Source organism: Tympanuchus pallidicinctus, unplaced genomic scaffold (genome assembly GCF_026119805.1).
Source record: "Tympanuchus pallidicinctus isolate F22 unplaced genomic scaffold, pur_lepc_1.0 scaffold1, whole genome shotgun sequence".
NCBI lineage: Eukaryota > Metazoa > Chordata > Aves > Galliformes > Phasianidae > Tympanuchus > Tympanuchus pallidicinctus.
In genome coordinates this window covers 22,301,389-22,321,408 of record NW_026294618.1, presented here as the reverse complement: position 1 = coordinate 22,321,408, position 20,020 = coordinate 22,301,389, and the positions used below count along the sequence as shown (strand labels likewise).

General features: G+C 42.5%; 1 protein-coding gene across 3 annotated transcripts in view; it reads right to left on the bottom strand.

The window, feature by feature from the left end:
• TMEM14A (transmembrane protein 14A) overlaps positions 1-20,020 on the bottom strand; it is a 199,077-nt gene that overhangs the window by 4,873 nt on the left and 174,184 nt on the right. The window contains exons 1-2 of one of the 3 annotated variants that reach the window (XM_052697974.1): positions 2,181-2,243; positions 1,232-1,315 (exon numbers count right to left, since the gene is read on the bottom strand). In XM_052697974.1, the coding sequence (XP_052553934.1) occupies positions 1,232-1,307 (76 nt within the window). In that variant the 5' untranslated portion in view covers positions 1,308-1,315; positions 2,181-2,243. Of the gene's footprint in view, positions 1-1,231; positions 1,316-1,881; positions 2,007-2,180; positions 2,244-20,020 lie in introns of those variants that run through there. The other 2 variants (XM_052697981.1, XM_052697989.1) reach the window with 2 other exon arrangements.

Below are 20,020 nucleotides of genomic sequence, written 5' to 3'. Positions count from 1 at the left end.
GCCATGCTATCACTGACATTACATTTAATAAAGATCTAAAAAAAATTCAACAGCAAAAAAAAAAAACAAAAAACACCCAAACAACGAGATGGCAATGAGGATGAAAACATGTTTTTTTAAATCAATTTGACATTTCCTTTCAATGCTATTACATGACTGGTTCATGAGGTCCACAGTTTCTGCAATATGTTTGGTTTCCGAATAGGCATTTGACTTGGTACCATATGATAAAAGTGCAGAACCAGCACAGCAGGCAATATCTGGATTAATCTGATTCCAAAATGATTACAAAGGAAGAATCCAGAACCCCAGAGGACATACAGATTCCAGTTCTGTTATACTGAACATTTTTAATCAAGAATCTGCAAGAAAACAGAAATCATTACTGATAAAAATAAATACAACACATTTTCCACAAGGTCTGACCAGCTAGTGAAGACAGAAGAAAACAAGCAAATGGGATTGTTAGTGAGAGCAGACAGGGGGGTGAGGGGGAGAGCGGGAAGATTTTCATAAAGTAAAGACATAAAGCCATTTATTTGGGAGCAAACATGCACACACTGAGCAGGGAATTGGTGATCCCGAATCCCAAGAATCATAACGGATAATGGCATGGTGAACAAGACTGCTGCACTGCTGGGACATTCACCCTGGGACAGGGAGCCGGGAGCTCCGGCTGTGCTCGGCACAGCTGCGACCTCTGCCGGGGCGCTGCATTCAGCTCAGGAAGGCTGCTGCCAGCTGGGCCGATTTGCAGCAAGTACCATCGACATGACTCAAATGTGGAAAATGTGCCTTAAAAGTACACGACAATTTAAAACCTGGTTGCCTACGTTAGAGTGAAAATGAACAGCGTTAAAAATGTCAGGCATAATTAACCATCAGGTCAGAAGAAGTAAGTAAAAAGTACTCTCCCCGGTGTGCATTTGAAATCCCCAAATCAATCCCACATGCCTCTACGGAATGTATGTTTTAATTGAAGATAACCTATTGTGCTTAACACAGGAACAATTAAACGAAATGAAATGGCACAAACCCATCAATTGAATAAATAGAAAGAAGTGACCACTTAAGCATAAGCTGATCCAAGCAAATCTTCTAGCAGCACAGGCTGGATTTAAGATGCAGTTGTGTTCACTACAGCACAAGTTACACACCTTTCACCATTTCTTTTTCAAGAAACATAGCAGAGAAGGAAGAGATTCCCCAACCTCAACATATCAGGACTCACCTTTACGAGTGTATCCTATAACACCTCCAACAGCCAACACAGCAGCATATGCAAACCCAATCCAGTCAACAGCCATGGTCCCAACTGCAGGGGAAAAAAACATATTGCAGCTGAAGACTTGGGTAAAAAAAACCACATTGTTTAAAGTGTTCTAAATAACACCTCACTTTGGAAGTCGTGCTTTATTACTGCATCACGCCATTCAAAAGACAAAGGTGCATCTATTGGCTGTCACATCACCTTTTCACCAGCTGGAGCCCTTCCTTACTCCTCAGCACAGAGGCAAACCTTACTTCTATCAGGCTGTTCCCAGTCAAAAATACACGTATGCAAGCAGCAAGCTGGGCGCTAGCTGAGCACGGGGTTTGTTGCACTGTGCTCATGGCTGGTCAGAGCAAGGCTCAGTGCTCCTTCACCCTGGTCATACTTGGTGATGGCACAGCCCTGCAGCATGGCATGGATTGGAGGTTTTCAGTGCTTCTCTGTAGGAAGGCTGTGCTTTTCCCTTCTTTCTCCCAAATCAAGTGCATTCTTACTTTTGAGCGTGTACTTTTTCCCTGAGCAGATGCATCTAGCACGGATGGGACGGCAGGAATGAGAGCACACCATCGCCCGGCGTCAAGCCTTTCATACTAGAAGGAGGGACTTACAACAATCCCTGCACAGCTGCAGTTCTCTCGGGAGCTACAGGGCTAAACGAGGCCGCGCTACGACATCAGCCCTGAAAATGGGGTCAGGGGCCGGGCTCAGAGCTGCCCTCTGATCCGCCACCGTTCCCAGCCTCGGCGGGCCGTGCCCAGCAGCGGCTGGCCCCGCGCAGGGCGCTCCCATCCCAAGCTCCGGCCCCGCTCCCGCTGAGGGCAGGCAGCGCCGCTCCCTCCAGCAGAAAGGAGGCGGCCGCAGCGCAAACCCATCGCTCCCCCCGGAACCCGCTCGCCCCCCGCCGTACCTCTTTCCGACGCACCGCCCCGTCCCGCCCCGGCGCCCTCCGACCTCCCTCCGCCCCGCCCTCCGCCCTCCCAGCGGTCCGTGCTCTAGGGTTTGAGGACGGTTTCGGTCCTCCTCCGGGCGAAGAGCGAGGAGAGCGGCGGGTTTGTGCTGCCATGACGGCGCCGTGAGGGAGGAGCGCCGTTCTGTGGCGCTTGGCAGAAGCGGGGAGGCAGAGCAGGGTCCACGCGAGGTGTGCAGCTGCAGCCCTCGGCTCGAGGAGTGCTGTCTGCTGCTTCGGGAGGCTCCTTGGGCAGCCTTGGGGCGGCTGGTCTTCGTGGGCTCCAGCGGCAGTTGTGAAAGATCTGTAGTCTAACTTAGGATTTTAAGTCTGAAAACCCCATCAGATCCACCCTGAAACCATGACCAAGAGCCAGGCCCAGCTCTGCTCACAGCCCCTCATGCTGGGCTCTCCCTCCCTCAATTCATTGCTCAGAGCACTTCTGTTCTCTGCATTGGATCATGGAGTCATTAATATTGGATAAGAGCTGTAAGATCACTTAGTCCAACCATCAATCCGTCCCCACCGTGCCCACTAACCAGGTCCTTCACTGTCACATCTGCCCTGTTCTTGAACATCTGCAGGGATGGTGACAACACCACCTACTTGGACAGCCTGTGCCAGTGTCTCACCACTCTTTTTGAGAAGAATTTTTTCCTAATATCCAACCTGAACCTCTCCTGGTTCAGCTTGAGGCCATTACCTCTAATCATATCACTGTCACACAGAAGAGACCAATCCCCACCTCGCCACAACCTCCTTTCACCTAGTTGTAGAGAGTGACAAGGTTTCCTCCTAGTCTCCTCTTCTCCAGACCAAACAATCCCAGTTCCCTCAGTTGCTTCCCATAAGATTTGTGTTCCAGAGCCCTCACAGCTTTATTGGCCTTCTCTGGACACGCTCCAGGGCCTCCATGTCCTTTTTGTGGTGAGGCTCCCAAAACTGAACACAGTACTCAAGGTGCAGCCTCACCAGGTCTGAATAGAGAAGAATGATCACCTGCCTGCTTCTGCTGGCAATATTATTTCTGATGGAAGCCAGGATGCCATTGGCATCCTTGGCTACCTGGGCACACCTCTGGCTCATGTCCAGCTGGCTATTGATGGATACCCCCAGATCCTTTTCTTTTGTGCAGCTTTCCAGCCACACTACCCAAACCAGCAGTGTTGTGTCTTCAGAACCAAGGGATATCTGCATGAAAATGCTCTGGCAGACATGCAGACAGGATGCTCATGCTGTTTGTTCAGGGAAACCAACAGACCCAGACCTCAGGACTCAGATACTACACACGTAACTGATTTATCAGACCACTTGACGCGGTTATTCTAGCATTTTACCCTTCTCATCTTCCAGCACTGTTTGTTGGAGCCATTCCGCTGCAGACTATTTTTGTCCATATTTTCTCATCCTTGATACTACTTTAGCTTTCTCTCAAATTAGCTACTCTTGATCGGCTGGGACATGTAGCTCAGTGGTAGCTGGAGGTGCCTGCTGTGCCGTGCTTCCATTGTTCCTGCAAGCCAGCTGAACATAAGCGTGGCCACAGGGAGAGAAACACAATGCCATGTAATGTGAGTTGGATACCTGCCTTGTGTAGGGGTCATTTGAAAATCCCTGCCAAAATCTTGTTTTTCCTTTAGATTTCTATGCCTAAAGGTGTGGGAGTTTTCCGCTCCAAAGAGTTTGCTGGAAAGTCTATCAGTACTCTCATTAGGGTTTTAACATACTTAATTTCCACTACTAATGTCCTATTTGTTTTTTCTGTTAGCATTTAATTGTGACACAAACCCACTCCATGTGAGCTGTCCAAGTCTGCCTGCTCAGTGGAAAATAGAACCATTTTCCTTATCTCACAAGATTCAGTGGGAAGGAAGATGAAAGGTACAGCAACTTTTGGAAAACAAGCATAGGACACTTGAGGGCAGGACGGCTTCAAAATACAAACCAAATCGGGTTCATTAATCTGAAGTCCAGAAATCTTGGATTTCTTTATGAAACATTCTGAGACTTGCAGCTCTTGAAAAACACAACATAAACAAAATAAACATTGGATTAAACTGAGCAAAATCATGCAGTCCTACTGGAGGTAGGCATAAAAGATAAAAGATTAAAGATAAACAGCTACAGCATCTTTGGGCACCTATAGAATAACGCCCAGTTGCAGTTCCTAATTCAGTGATACTCCTCACTGAATTCTGGGTTAAATTTGAATTCTCATAATTATACACAGCTTGTAGGGTTCCTCTCTATTTTCAATTATGAAAAATATTTGGTATTGTTTTCCCTAAGCTATTACTTAAACTACTGTCTGTTGTGAAACTGTTGCTGTGTTTTTACAGAACAGATGGCCTCTTGGGAGTGGTTTTTGTGTGAGGACAATTCATTAAATTAGTATGTTGGTATCATGGTAAATCACACCCCTCATCCCTAGCAGTGAGGGATAACAGAGCATGCAGCAAGGCTAGTGTAAATGTTGCTCAGCGCTTTCTATACTTATTTTCAATTGTTCCTAACTGCCAGTCTGAGCTGAAATTTCCCCTGCTGGGTGTCTATTTCCAGCTGTTTTATTTTAGCTTGTTTTGGTTGTTTTGATTGATATCATGATTTGTTTGCTTTGTTTTTGGAAAGTTCCATTTGCAACAGCTGGGCCAATTACAAGCATGAATTTAGAGAATACATGGTTTTGTCCATTATAAACATAACTATTTCACTCAACAGCCTCAATGTCTCTCTGGTTTAGAAAAAACAGTTTTCATATTTGGCAAGCTTTAGTTTCAGGAACATTTTTCCATCTTCATGGAAATGTGATCTTAAGAGCGGTCACATATTGAGAGGAAGCTTCTTGATACTATACAGCCCACTGCCCTAAAGATTTCATCTGTATTGATAAAAGGGCATCTCTTTTTTAGGTCCATCTGCACTGACATCCAAGCATATGTATATACTCCAGCTGAGCTTCTGTCTTGATTTGCAAGCATTCTATAGAAAACAAGAAGACTTTAAGGGGCTGAAATGTAATACCTCAGGACCCTCTCCTTCAACATTTTTGCTCAGGCTACCCATTGTTAGAAGGGAGGGTGCTGGCAGAAAGAATCACATGAAAGACCCATCTCTTGCTATAGGCTGTTTACAGTTTTTGCTATATTACCACTGAATACACTGAATTGGAGATAAGAACTCGAGAATCTCTAAGGTCCCTTCCAACCCAAGTCATTTGATGATTCCCTGAGTACTATAAAAAAACAAAGATCCTGAATCAGGAAAAAGAAGCAGCTATGTACACTGAGACAGCTGTAATTCGGGAAGATTTTTGCACAAAAGATTGCTCTTTTCAACAAGTGGGCCTATGGAAAGGGAAGAATAGGAAAATCTAGTTTTAAAAATGCTATTTCAGAGGCTTCAGATTTAATAATCTGTAGTTGAATAGGAAAGAATTATGTTGTCATATTGGAATACAAAAAGGTGACCATTAAAAAGAAATTCTGTCAGCTTTCATACATGCACATTTATATAAGCAGTGAGAAGAACAGCAGTGTTAAAATAATTGAAGGCTGTCTTAAAAGGCTGAGAGGACTGATGTAGAGCTTCACTGGGCAGCTCCTATGGATCGTTACCTTTCAGTCCTGAGCTGTTACTTCTTGGAAAATTTAGTAGGAAGGCATGGGTCCGTGTCATTCAGTCTAATTGTAAAAAGCTCATTATAATAACTGTGAAATAATCTTTCCAAACATATATGATAACCCACAAAAAATAAGAATCTTTCTATGAACTAAACATGTATGACATGAACTGAAGCCTGAAGAAAGAAGCAGGCAGAGAAAAGAGTGATTGAGCAGTGATTTCAGAGGAGATGTTGCTCTAATTTAATGGCCAGCTGCTTCTAAGGGTTTTTTTTTTTCATTTCCAGTTTTCCTTTTCAGTCCTTTATGTTGTTCAGTAACTGATGTTCATTGCTCTCTCTCCCCAAGTCCTAATGGCTGAGTCAACCCCATAGCCCAGTGAAAGTCTAACCAGGCAGAAATACATGTTTTTCTACTGAACTGGTTTGTACAGTCAGTTCTCAGGAGGGTCCAACAAGTGCTGGGGCACAGAGGAGGAGCTGGGACCACAAGACCTGGTGGAAGGCTTGAGAAAGCGTGTGCAAGAATCAGTGAGGAGTGAGAGAACCTGAAGCTGGGTATTCCCTCTGACTCTGCTTTTGAAATTTGCCTGTGGGAGAGCCTTATGAAGTAGCATTGAGAAAAGTCTTGGTAAACTGAGTGAAAAGCAGCTCAGGATTATGGTTGTTTAATGTCTCTGGAATCTTCCAAGTCTAAATAACCAATTGTTTCTGGAAGCTGGCAACCACCAGAAATAGGGTTTGTGCCCACATGCCCACATGGACTGGCAGTATCCAACAGGATTTTATGGTGAGGACTCCAGTGAAAGTAGGTTCTAGGTATACTTGGTATTGGGAAGATTGAGGGGGATAAATGGGTGAGTGTGACTGTGGTCTGCAGTGATTTGACAGAGCACATGTAAAACAGTTTCTGTCCATCAGGCCTGGTCAAAAGGAAATAGTAAGAGTTAAGAGTGAGCGATCGAACTATCTTGGGTTCTCATCAACACAGCAGTGCATTTCTTGAGGAAATGGAGATTTTTTCCTTCAGTACCTCAGAAATCCTTCATTTAAATAAATCCAGATTAGGAATGCTGGCTGTGCTGTGCTTCCAAGTTAGCCAGAATTTCTCATCTTTCTTAACAAGTATGTAGATTTTGGAGCAGTTCAGGAAGTCAGAGTGAAACCCCAAGGGATTTCAGAGTCATCTGAAGTTGCTTGTTTGTCACTGTGTGATGTTTTTAGCTGATTGAAAACAACTTGTGAAGATGAAAGTTTCTTGGGAAGAAGGGATGTTGTATGGGTGTGTACGTGTGCATTCTCAACCCAGTATTTGTGGTCCTATGATAGAAATCAGGTCTCAGATCCTCTCACCACTGTGTGCTTCACGCAGTGGGCTTGTTTTCAGCTTCATGTACCAAGAAAAAATAGGTTGCTTGCCAAAGGCCTGAGAGTCTCTTGCCCTCCTCAGATTCTAGCAGACACACTAAGGCACACCTAAAACCTCAAGATGCCTTCCCTGAGCTGAAAAATAGCCTGCAGATATGAAAGTTTTAGGATAAAATTCGTATGTTCATATCTTGCACTTACTCTTTCCTGATCATCAGTACATGAGCACTTTCCTTGTTGACAGTGGTCTGACACAGGAGCAAGAGCTTCAGTCAAGTCCACTACGAACAGTCTTATGATCTTACAAGCAGTCATATCCAAATCATAAACATCCTTCAGATCTTTCTCACACCAAGAAAGTAAATGCAGCCTCCCTCTCGGAGAGAGGAGATCTGTGAGAGCCTGGCTTTTATGGGGTGCACAGACAGTGGTTCAAGCTGAGATTTCATAATAATTGGAGTTCTTTCAGTTGCTGGCTTCTTCATTCTTGGTCCCTCCCTTGACCCAGCTTTGGGACCCAGTGAACTGTGTGCCAAGTGATGATCAATCATCAAAAACTGAGGAAAGATGTTGTTTACTGTTGACGTTTCTGCTCTGTCATTGCAGCCTTGGAGAGTTGATGATTCCTGGGATCTTTGCTCATGTATGGAAGAAGAAAGTGAAATCCTGCTCAAACCCATGTGCCATATTCTCAGGGAGCAAATGGAAGGGAAGGAAGCTCTCTGTAGCATAGGCTTCAGTTTGGAGAGAGTGGATATGATTTGGAATTATAAAACTAAGGCAGTGGGGCAGAGTGTCCAGAGGCATATGAGGTAAAATGTGAGATTGGTAGAGAGTTTATATTTGTTTTTTACAAGTGGTATCTCTAGTCCTCTTAACTCGGTGAAACCCAGTATTTAGATCACTAGCAGTTTCCCTGTTGAAACATACAGCTCTAGGACAATCTACACAATATTAGCACTTAGAAATGGGATTTAATCTATAGCCCTCCTGGTGCTGTCTTCTCCACTGGGGATCCTTCTGCTTTGTCTGCACAGAAATTGATGAATAATCATGTCCCAGGAAAGATTTTTTAAGCTATCATAAAATTTTCCACTGGGATATCAATGTATTTTGGCTATAAATTGAAGGTCCTCAGCTGAAAATTGCTTAGTGCAGCTGAAGGAACGAGAGTGCCAGATCAGACACACTGCTAGGCATGAATCCCAACCCTTATTTGTATGAGTATTCCTTCTGCCTGTAGCTAACCACATGAACATTGTGAGTATTGCTTACATAAGTATTACTGAGAAAAAGTGGTGAAAAGGCTTGGATTCTCACAGCAATGTTCTTGTTCCAGTACTTTCCCAGTGAGATTCTGACCCCATTTCCTTTTCAGAGATCATTAGAGTTGGGATATCCAGGAAGGATGACCACCCACTACTCAGCAGCCTCCAGGAACTATTACCAGCTCATCTTTTAGACCTATCAGAAGTCACATTTTTAACAGTTCAGACATTTTCATTCTCTTTCCAAAGCTCATCCCACACATAGATACACCAGGGTGTATTAAGCAGTGCTGTAGTGAATATTCAGAAGATCTTTGGTCTCTGCTAAAGAGTTTTCCATGTTCCTCCAGTGTCAAAGTGCCAGAAGCCTCCTTATAGCTATGTGGTGAAGGAGTCCCTGGTGGGCATGGGGTCTTGTGGTGCTTTCGTCAGGCACTGTGGGTTGGATGTATTTCCTGCCAAGCCAGACCTGGAGAAACACATCTCAGGGAGACTTCAGGTACCTCACCTAGTAACTCTGGTGACTTCATGTGAAAAAAGTGAACAAAGCTACCTTCATTTTTTGTTGTTAATGCCCAAGGGTGTGCTGCTGTGCGTGTAAGGGGAGGATTTTAACTATCAGACAACAGGAGGTGTTTGCATGTCTACTTTCATGAATGACTATTGAAGCATGGAAAAAAAGAAGTAATTTTTATCGTTACACCTAAAAGGAGGAACCAAGCTAAGGCTATTGCATAAATCAGCTCCAAAATTGAAAATGTGAGAAAAAGGATGCCAACAATATTACAACTTGCACTCCAGATTTCAAGCCAAACAACTATGAGGGAAGAAATATTCCATAGAAAAATACTGCATTCCTGCCATCTTTCTGGCCACAGTTGCACTCATTATGGCAAACTGTAATTGTAGCATTGTGAATACAGCGCTGCAGACAATGGCCTGCCAGTATTTTTCCACTATAAACCCTCATGTGAGGTTTGTAATTTTTTGAAATGCAATTATCTTTGGCTGGGACACCCAGCTGCAGTCTCAGCCCAGAAATTGATTTTTTTGCTTCCTTTACCAAGTTGTTCAAAGTTCATTGCTCAGTTAAGTGTTAGGGCCTTCATGAGTAGGCAGTGTCCACGCTGTAAAGATGCACAGAGGTTTTGCTGTCACTGCGGGCTTATCAATGCTGAGCATATTCAGGGCTGAGATCCTACCAGAAAGTCCACATTTTGGATCAAATGCCTGTGTTTGTGTCAATGCAGTCTGGGAAGGCCAGCACAGCAGGGTTACAGTGAATTAGCACTGACTGCATGTCCAGGCAAGCACAACAACACAGGCCTTGGGGAATTCTGGAGTGTGTTATTACAGCTATGGAAGGAAGGAGAATTGGCCTGGCCAATTAAATGGGTACAACTGAAAAAACTTGTCTGTCTTGCAGAATAAAAAAAAAAGGAAGTTCTGAGTTCTGTTACAGAAACGCTGCTGTGTGATTAGTGAGGCTGCAACAAGCGGCAGCCATTTACAAGGTGAGGATTTCGATTTTTTCAGCAGGGTTTAGCTGGGGCTGATTCTCTTCTCTGTCACACTGTGGTCACTGAGCTCCAAATCCAGCCCAGTTTGTTCTTTTCACAGATAACACAAATGGAAAAATATGGTGGAACCGGTGAGTGCTGCTCTCCCCATTGGAATACAACATGTTAAGAACTACAAATGCTCGCCGTGTAACATCTGTGTATGAACACATGGGAAATTGGTGGCAAAGCCTTACTCCAAAACAATTGAGTAGTAGATAAATATCACATGCTCTCATGAGGTTTCACCTGTACTTAGACATGATTCAGTAAGCATGAATTTATTCTTTGTTTGAATTTATTCACTATTAATACTCTGAAAAAAAACATGAAATCTTTGTGCTACAGAGGGCTCTGACTACTTTGTCAGCTTGACAGATGTTTCAGGGAAAAACTGTTGTGTTCATATAGTTTAATATAGATCAGGATCAAAGCAGTTAATTACTTTATGGACGATGTATAATCAGCAATCAGTGATTTTTGCATTCCAGATCTGTAATACAACAGGTAGACCGTACTGCTAGATACAGAATATTAATAAACCTATGAATTTCTAAGCATCCTTCTATAGTCGATTCCAATGCTTTCTCAGTGTAGGCATATGCATACACAGAGGGTGGTGACACACTGGAACAGGTTGCCCAAGGAAGTTGTGGATGCCCCATCCCTGGAGGCATTCAAGGCCAGACTGGATGTGGCTCTGGGCAGCCTGGTCTGGTGGTTGGCACATAGAAAGGGGGTTGAAACTAGATGATCATTGTGATCCTTTTCAACTCAGGCCATTCTGTGATTCTATGATATGCACACGCTGACACCCACAGAAAGACCCATGCATGGGGCTGTATGCAGCCTTTACTCACGGGTAGTTTGGATTACAAAAACTCTCCCAAAGGATGTGTGTTTCACTGCTTACAGACACCTTCTGTGGGAGATGTGGTTCTCTACCTTCGTGCAGATCCCTGCAGCTCCCTGCAGCTCCTTGGCTGATACAACGCCCTGGCTGAGCCACATGCAGGAGAAAGCTGTCTCCCACCCAAACCTCCCCCTCCCATTAAGAGTTTTTACACTTTTATTCTTTCCAGCCCAACTCCTGCTTTTAGTCAAATCACTCTGTAAATCCCTGGTTGCTCTTCAATCTGGCTTTTGGTCATCTTCTGCAACGTGATCAGTTTGATCAATGACCAAATAGTTTGGTCTGGTCAGTTCAGATGCACACACACAATTTGGACACATCTCTATCTTCACAGGTGTTGCTAAATAGGCCACTTGTGGTAGGGGGCTGTGCATCCCTCCAGGCCCATAGTTGCCAGGCTCAGATGTTCATTCCACATGGCTCAGGGTATTGCAAACAGACAGGCAACCCTATTTCCAGACTCTGCTCCAAAACCTGAAAATAAAGTTAACAGCGGCTTTACTGAATGTTGCTTGAACACCTATTCTGGTTCTCAATCAAGGGGTCACCAGTGAGACAGAAGCAGTAAATTGGACTGTTGGAAAAACACGGTGGAGGCCATCTGGGCCTTTACTGGATAGTGAAGAATTTACACGTAGTGCTCTCACAGTTTACACTTTCTGAGGTAATAAAGACATTTGGATTATTTTATTTTTTGGATGTTCTACATAAAAAGAAGAGCTGAGGCTGAAAGTGTAACTGGAGTAAGGGAATAATCAGATTGCATACAGTGTGGGGAAGTGCTAACAAATGCCACGTGTTATGTGATTAATATAGTACCAATGCCAGTTATGGATTTGGTTTGTGAGCAGTTGGCTCGAGTCTGGGGGTTTCTGGCCAATAGTGTAACTAATGATTTGATCTATAACAGAATCCTCACCTTTTGGGGATAGAAGAGAGATGTGTTTATAATTTAATGTATTAATAATTCGCAGAATTGTTCTTCCAGAAAGGATGCAGATAAGTCATAGTATCCTAATTTAACTGTTAAATAGTTTTTTTCCCACAATGCAGCATGATTTATGGCAGTATAAACAGTGTGGGAGAAAGCTATGCAACTGCTATTGTTCCAGCATGTCTTCAGGCTGTATTTTGAATTGCAACTGGACAGCAGAGAAAGCTCTGGTTCCCACCAGAAGTACAGCTGCAAAACATGCCACTGCTTTTGCCTGAGTTGGGCTCTAATCACTGCTCTGGGCACATCAGTGTGGGCCACAGGGAAGGCCATCTGTTGGGCGAACTGACCGTCTGCAGGCACTTAGTTATCTCCTCACATTTTTTGACAAGCTGAAGGTAATCCATTGACAGAACTTACAATGGGACTGCCCATTATTCTCTACATTTTCCAAGGGAATACAGTGCTCTTGTTCTATTGTCCTTCATGTTTGTGTCCTATGCCTTTCTGTCACAAACTTATTTCTCCCTCATTCCTATAGTTTGCTGTCGGCTGAAATGACCTCCCATACATTCTGTAAATCGGAGATTTTTCAAAAGATGTGTTATGTAAATTACAGCCCACTATTATCACTGGAGATAAAATGCAAGCAGAAGCTTTCACAGAATCACAGGATCACAGAATTGTAGGGCTTGGAAGGGACCTCCAGAGACCCATCGAGTCCAACCCCCTGCTGAAGCAGGCTCCCTGCAGCACGCTGCACAGGCAGGCGTCCAGGCGGGTCTTGAACATCTCCAGAGAAGGAGAATCCACAACCCCTCTGGGCAGCCTGTTCCAGTGCTCCGTCACCTGACTGTGAAGAAGTTCCTTCGTATATTGGTGTGGAACTTCCTATGCCCCAGTTTATGGCCGTTCCCCTTGTCTTGTCCCCACAGATGCTGAGAAGAGGTTGGCCATGTCCATTTGACTCCCACACTTAAGATATTTATAAATATTAATCAGATCCCCAATAAATATTAATAAGCCCACCAAGAGCCCAAATTTTGAGTGGGCTATAATGGGCTTTCTACTTTGCAAAACTAAATGAATGCTGTATTTCCTTGCTCTCTTTTAATCTTAAGGTATAAATCATTTGACAGATAAAAAGCCAGCTCTATTCAAGAGAAAAGATTTACAAAGGTGGAAAGTTACTGTGCCCTCAGACTTCAGGTACAGTTGATTAAGGATAAACAACAGTGTGCACTCTTTGTAGGGCCAAACTCTTGATTCTGTTAAGAAAATAAGATTTCTGCTGATTGCTTTACATGTTGAACACTTGAGTTTTACACACACAGTTTCCTGTTTAAACATGTATTGGATCTGTCAGTGTGAAAGACACCAGCTCTGTCACGCACGCTCCTGTGCACACACAAACAGGAAGCTTATTTGTTGAGCACCTTTGTTCCTTTCCATGTCATACTCCATTTTCTCCGAGTATGACAGTACTGCTAGAGAAAGTGGAGACTGCCAACGGCACGCACAGCCTCAACAGTTTATAGGAAGGATATTTTTGGCCTGTGGTGTGCTGGGACTGCAGTACCCAGCTGCATGAAGCAGTACCCTTTGGAGGAGTGCTGTGACCGTGGCTTAGAGATGGCTTTTGGAGATGCAAGTTGGCAGCCATGGTGGGAACAAGGACTTTGTGTCACAGTTGACTGACACCGACTGACCGTCCAACTCTTCATTATGATCTGTGAGCAAATCTTGAGTATAATATTGCCTCATGGAAGCTACTGTTGTTGGACACATTCCTACTGCTCTTCTCTGGCTCCAAGGAAAGGATTTTACACTTTTCATTTTTAGGGTTTGTGTGGAGGCTGTCTGGAGGAAGGAGGCAAAGTTGTTTGAGAGCCTTTAACCGCAGAATTCCACAAAACACTGCTATCACTGACATGGTGTTCTTTATCAGATTCACATTTCTAATACTACAGTTATGTTATCTCCAACTTATCTTCATCTTTTGGGACTATCAACATTTAACCTCAGTCTGGTCTGTTAAAAGATCAGGTGATCTAAACTTCCCCTTTTGTGGCTTTACATAGGGCAGCATGTGAGCTGCTTTTGATGACAGTGATTTTGTCAGGAGAAAAATAAGGAAGAAAATTCTCATTCTTGTTTAAGATTTCAGTTTCTTTTTCAGAAAAATCCAATGATGTGCCTACATTTATATGTAACTTAAAGTTCTTCATTGTTCCCGAGTCTCACTTCTCATATATTTTATATTCCACATTTTATGGAAGACGGATGTTACTAGCACAGGACAGTGTGGTTGTTATCTATTATACCATGATATATTTACTGAGAAAATTTTAATAAATAAACCACAGGCTTGAACCTCTGAACCCTTATAAACCAGCCAAATCCCATGGGGGGTTCAGGAGTTTTTATGGATGAATACTGTGTTCTCATGAGAATTTTATTAGAGCTCGTAGACTCAAGAATGACTAGCAAGAGAATTTATGAGGTTACATGGGAACTATCGCATCTTTCATTCCAACACCCTATGAGTTTATAAAATGAAACTTTTCTTAAATTGTTATTAAATAGAAGAGTTTGAATCCAACTTTAATAAAATATCTAATGTTATCAATGATTTTCCAGCAGTCAGAACAGCAGGTAATTTTACCAGCTTTCCAGTGTTTGTTTTATCCTAGGTTAGAAATTCAGGTAAGGGGTTTGATTATTTTCTTCAAAAAGGCAATAGAGGTCATAAGTTACTTAAGTGCATCAAAGAATGCTAGTCAAGATGGATAATAGGAAAAGCGAATAGTGTCCTCTACATATTTCTTTAGGCTCTGTACTGTTTACTCTTTTGAATACTCTCTAAAATTCCCCTTGCTCTTTTGTTTAAATTTAGAACCATGTTTGTAGTTTGAAGTTCTGTAGTTGCTCATTATCCCACTTGAAATTAAACTGAAAATGTTATTTTGCATCATGTAGTTCAGCTGGAAAGCTGCCCAAGCCAAGAACAGAGGTCTGTGGTGGTGAACTACAGAGGAAGTGGTCTAAGCAAGACTCCCTTCTGGGGATATTCCAACGTTTCATTATATTGTGTGTACTAATGAGTAGAGAAAAGGACTGAGAGCCAGGAAGAGCAGAGTTTTAATCAAATGACTCATGATGTGGCCTTCAGCATAATATGCGACCTTGTAATTCAGCCATCTTAGCTATAACAGTGGGTAAAAATAGGGGCTCGGTGTGGAGTGCAGACAAGTATACAGATGTGCATCTTTCGGCTGCATTCGTGGTCTGCAGATATTTTTTCCTCAACTTTGGATTTGATAGCATAGGAAGAGAGAGGATCTCCCTTCAGCTGTTCCAGAGAGGCTCACGTCCACGTTGGTGTGTGTTCTTCCTTGAACAAGAGCTTTTAAAGCTGTCAGTTAAATGGTGGATGTCCCAGGTCAGGCCTTTGCTCAGCCTAATTCACCTGAGAAGGAACAAATTTGGGGATCAGGTCTCAAGTAGAGCAGTCATGAAAACACAGATTTTGAATGGCGTGTTCAGATCTCAGATGCTCCTGATGAAGTTTACCCACCCAAGTACACACTGGAGCCCCCCAAAATGTTTATTTGGTACATGAAGTGCATCAGATTTCTGTGTGGTACTGGAAGTGGTGGCTTGGCCAGCATCCCAGTCAACTGTGGTTGTTCAAGATGTCACAGGCCTTGTAATAAATCAAGGGTAGATCTTTGGTGCATAGCCAGCTCTGATGTAGTAGGAACAGCCTGCTTCTTCTGCTGCTTCCTGCAGTCCCAGATACATATCTAGTTCCTATATCTGCACAGATCCTGTCTCCAGAACTTCACCTGGGGACATTATGGCTCTTCAGCTCTGTATGAAAACATTCATCTCTGTCTGAGTTTCTTTTGGACAAAGGGTGTCATACAAAAGTATCATCAGAAGTTATGTGTATTCTATATCTTAAGAGCTGCTCACTTTACCAAATCTGGAGCCATCCTTTAATTTCAATCCTAATTTAGGATTGAAATTAATTAATTTCTAATTGATTTCAACCCAATTTCACGTCTGACTGTCCTTCAGAAATAGGAGGAAAAAAATGCTGTGAGATTTGACTGTTTGTATGGTCAACTTTCATCCCAGAAAGCCGTGTTTGGGATGGGAAAGCACAGACAGCTGAAGTATGCTTGTTCTAAGTTCACTAACTTAATAGAACTGCATTTTTTATGACAACTGGTCAGTCATACGGAAAATATAATAAATGTCTCATGTCTCTGATCTTTACTATCTTGGGACAGGAAGGAATGGGCAAGTTAGATACCACACTGCCTTTGTTAAATCAGTCTACGTATTATCAGATATTTGTGCACAACAGGTTGATGAAGCCTGTTGTACTTCAGAGAGAAAGCATTGCTGAGCTAACATTTCACTGATCCTGTGAAGATTAAAGTGGAGGAAATAACATACAAACAAGAACACTAATCGTTTAAGTTCTTTAATAAGGGAAAAGCACTACGTTGCTTTTTGAAAACCAAACTGGAAAGTGGTGTCTTTCTTGAAGTTATCAAGGTGACCACAAAGGTGGATATATCTTCTTCTTTGTTCTTTCTCTGTATCTTGTGTATTTGCATGAACCTGTTTCTCTTATGTTTGACATTTCGTGTTCACCAGATTTTTCTTATTCTGTTTTGTTCATGAAAACACAACAGTTTGGGGCTAGATCATTATTCCTGAAGTTCTGCATCACTTAATACTAAAAAAATGTAGGAACAATTTCAGATTTCTGTTATGCCAGAAGAGAGAAGGTTTGAAGATACAGGGAACATATGTTCTCAACTCCTGGCACTCCTAGTGGAAATTGTATGCTTTTGAGCATCTCATCTCCTCCGCAATAAATAATTAACATATGGATGGTTTTCCATCTCCTTGAAGATATACATCATATCCTGCTTGGTTGTCCATGCAGTGCCTAGCGGTTCCTACTATATAACATTTTTATAGCATAAACAAAACCAATCAATATTAGTTCAGATGTTTCCTTCAAAAATAAGTACAAGTTTAGTCAGTGGTCCTTGGTACATTGTCAGGCCTCTAACGGATTAATGAAAGCATTCTGGTTTTCTCTTTAACAAGAGCTTGATGTTTGCCTTTTCATCAGCCCGTAGCGTAATACGAGCAGAAAGGCTTATTTTGTGTTTTCTGAGCGACCATCAGGTTCTCATTGAAATACATTGCAAACAATGCTGTAAACTGTTTGGAATGAAGGAACAAGAGTTTGTGTGGGGATTTCTGCTGCCTCTGGCAAATAAAAAATTGCTCCCGTCATAACAGACAGTCATACCTCTGGTTATCTGTGTCCTCTTCCTGCCAGCCAGTGCCCAAGCGGAGGGTGTGGACGCTCTGTCTTTCCTAGAACTGCTCTACTTTGTGCTCTGAGCAGTTTTGTCAGGCTACAGTGAAAGCATGCATGACAAACAAGTTGGCCTGTAAGCTGTGCCTACTGACACATGGGCATGCTGTTATTACTCCGTGCAGGTTTCATCCTCCTCTTTGCCACTAATTCTTAATTCCACCATTGGTACACGAAGGTTGCTAATAATTGTTTAGTGTGTTAGAGTTAGGCTTAAGTATAGGAAGCTAGATTTTATTGCTGTGAGGTGGATAGGAATCCTGATTTTATTCTGAAGAGTCTTTTAAACATTTGCACCTGAATGTTAAGGAAAATGTGATAAGAAAAGATTGGCCAATCTGTTTCTGAGACTGATAAAGACCAGTCAATTCTTGGGCCTTCAAGTGCTCTTCACTGTTTTAAATATTTTCTAGTAAGAAGTTATTTGACCTTTGTCCCATCTGGCAGTGATGAATCTCTGTCCTAATCTAAGTTTCTGGCACCCTATTCACCCACTCTGTTTTCCTGCTAGTGAGAAAAGTGCTGGTTTCTTCCTACCAATCCAAGAATAAAAAAGCTGGAGCAAAGTTCAGGATGGGAGAAGGGATGCTCCAAGCATCCTTTCAGTGTGAGAAACTTCAAATGAAAAAAAGAAATTGAGGAAATTCTAAGGGAATGTTTTCTAAAGTTGTGCTTTTCAATTTGGGTTTGAATTATAAGAATGGAAAAAGGAATCTCCTTTCATTGAGCTAATCGATGTCATGGAATAGCAGAGGAATGTTTTGGAAACACTAGTCTGCCATTTTCCTTCACAGCCAAAGAAGGAAACCCAAGGGAACTGTTGCTTTCCCAATTGTGGGAAGTGCAGGAGTGCAACTCAAACATGATTTTTCCATCTTCACTTTAATTGTGCATTGTAGGTTAAGCTTATTTCCATACAGAGCAAAACAGTCAAGAATTTTGAACCATGGGTCATGAAAGAAACACACATGGACATTTTCAGAATGCGTCTTCTGCTTCAGAGTATTATTCACATTTTTAAATTTCTCATCCTTGGGACAATTACTTTGCAGAAAGTCAGTTTCATCACATAGACTTAAAGTTTATAAAATATTCATTAGATACGTTTAAAAATATAGTGTGAGAAAATGTGTTTCTATTGGCAATGCCATGGCAGTCATCTATATCTTCAGGCATGTTTTTGTTGGCATTTTCATCTATGTTTGGCCTCATTTTAATGAACTTTTAACTACTAAGAAGTGGTTATCCGGGACACAAGAGTCAAAAGCAGTTAAGATTTCTCAGAGCTAAGGAGAATGGACAGAAGCACTGCTCAGCATTTTACACATTAAGCTGTGGAACAATGAGCTGTAATTATCCCCTGATAAAAACAGCAAAATAAGAAATATGGCAATCTAGTGATGAAGTTGGCAGCAGTTCAAAAGGTTGAGAGAATGAGAAATTATGGAAATTCACTGCCTTATTTTTCCCTTCATGCCTCTTCTGTGTGAGGTTTTTGATTTGTGTGCAGATGCTCAGAACTAATTTACTCTAGAAACTCTGCCTTCTATCCCTTCATCATGAATAGTGGTAGCATGAAGCAAATGAGAAGCTTAAAAATATGTCAGGCATCAGATAGAACACCTTAGTAATACAGTTCAAAGAAGTGTGAAGAACAAGAAAGCATTAACATCATCATTTTACAGAAGTGAAATTAAAATTAAAATACAAAGATGACACGTGTATGGTTCATCTCACTGACTTGCTGCTAGTTGCTTAGGCTCCTTCCTTAGTGGAGACAGGTGGCTCCACTGATTTATCCCATCAATCTTAAAAATCTATATCAGAGTGGATGGAATGGGTTATCCTCTGCAGGGGAGCTGAAGGTGAAAATTGCTCCAATCAATTATTCCATTGGTGGTAATGATCAAAACTGGTGTAACTAAAACCCCAGGCCTTCACTGACTGATCTTGATAATTTTCAGAAGGATCCTCCATCTGGAGGTCAGCAACGAGGGGGGGTGCGCCAGAAGTCTGTCCTGCGACCTTTCCTGCTTAACATTTTCATTAATGACCTGGAGCATCTGAGGGAAGACGCTCCAACAGGTTTGCAGATGACACTGAAGTGGGGTGAAGGCAGTGAGCAGCTGGAACACTCAAGAGCAGGACTGACATTCAGGAGGACCTAGGCAGGCTGGGGAAATAGGCCAACGGGAGCACACGGTTCTATCTGTTGTGCTCCTGTGCCCTGGGTTACCAAATGCTTTCTTTAGTTCCACTCACTCTGGTACAGAATGGCTGTGGGAGAACTGGGAAAGAGACAGAGGAAAGTGCTGTGAAGAAAGACTAACTCGGCTGCGTTCTGCAACTTGAGGAGAGCTGCTGGATGAGGGTGAACTTCAGGCCTGTAAAGTGACAAACATTGAGGAGATGCTAAAAAAGAAATGATTAGTCATTGTTTCTTGGAATACAAGGAGGAGAGAACTCTCAACAAGATGGCCAGAGAGCAAGTTAAAAAGAAACAAAACTCGTTTGTGAGTATATAATAAGATTGTAAAGGGTTGTGCAGAAGCCAAAAGTGCCAGTGAATTCAAGAAGGGATGGGGTGAGTTCATGGAAAATATATCTGTTGGTACACAGGGATTTGAATGAAATTCTCACATCAGGAAGTTCTTAAATTCCTGTTTGCTGGAGGTCAAGAAGACATATCAGGAGAAAGTTCAACCTTCACAGTATCCTGGTTGTGCCCAT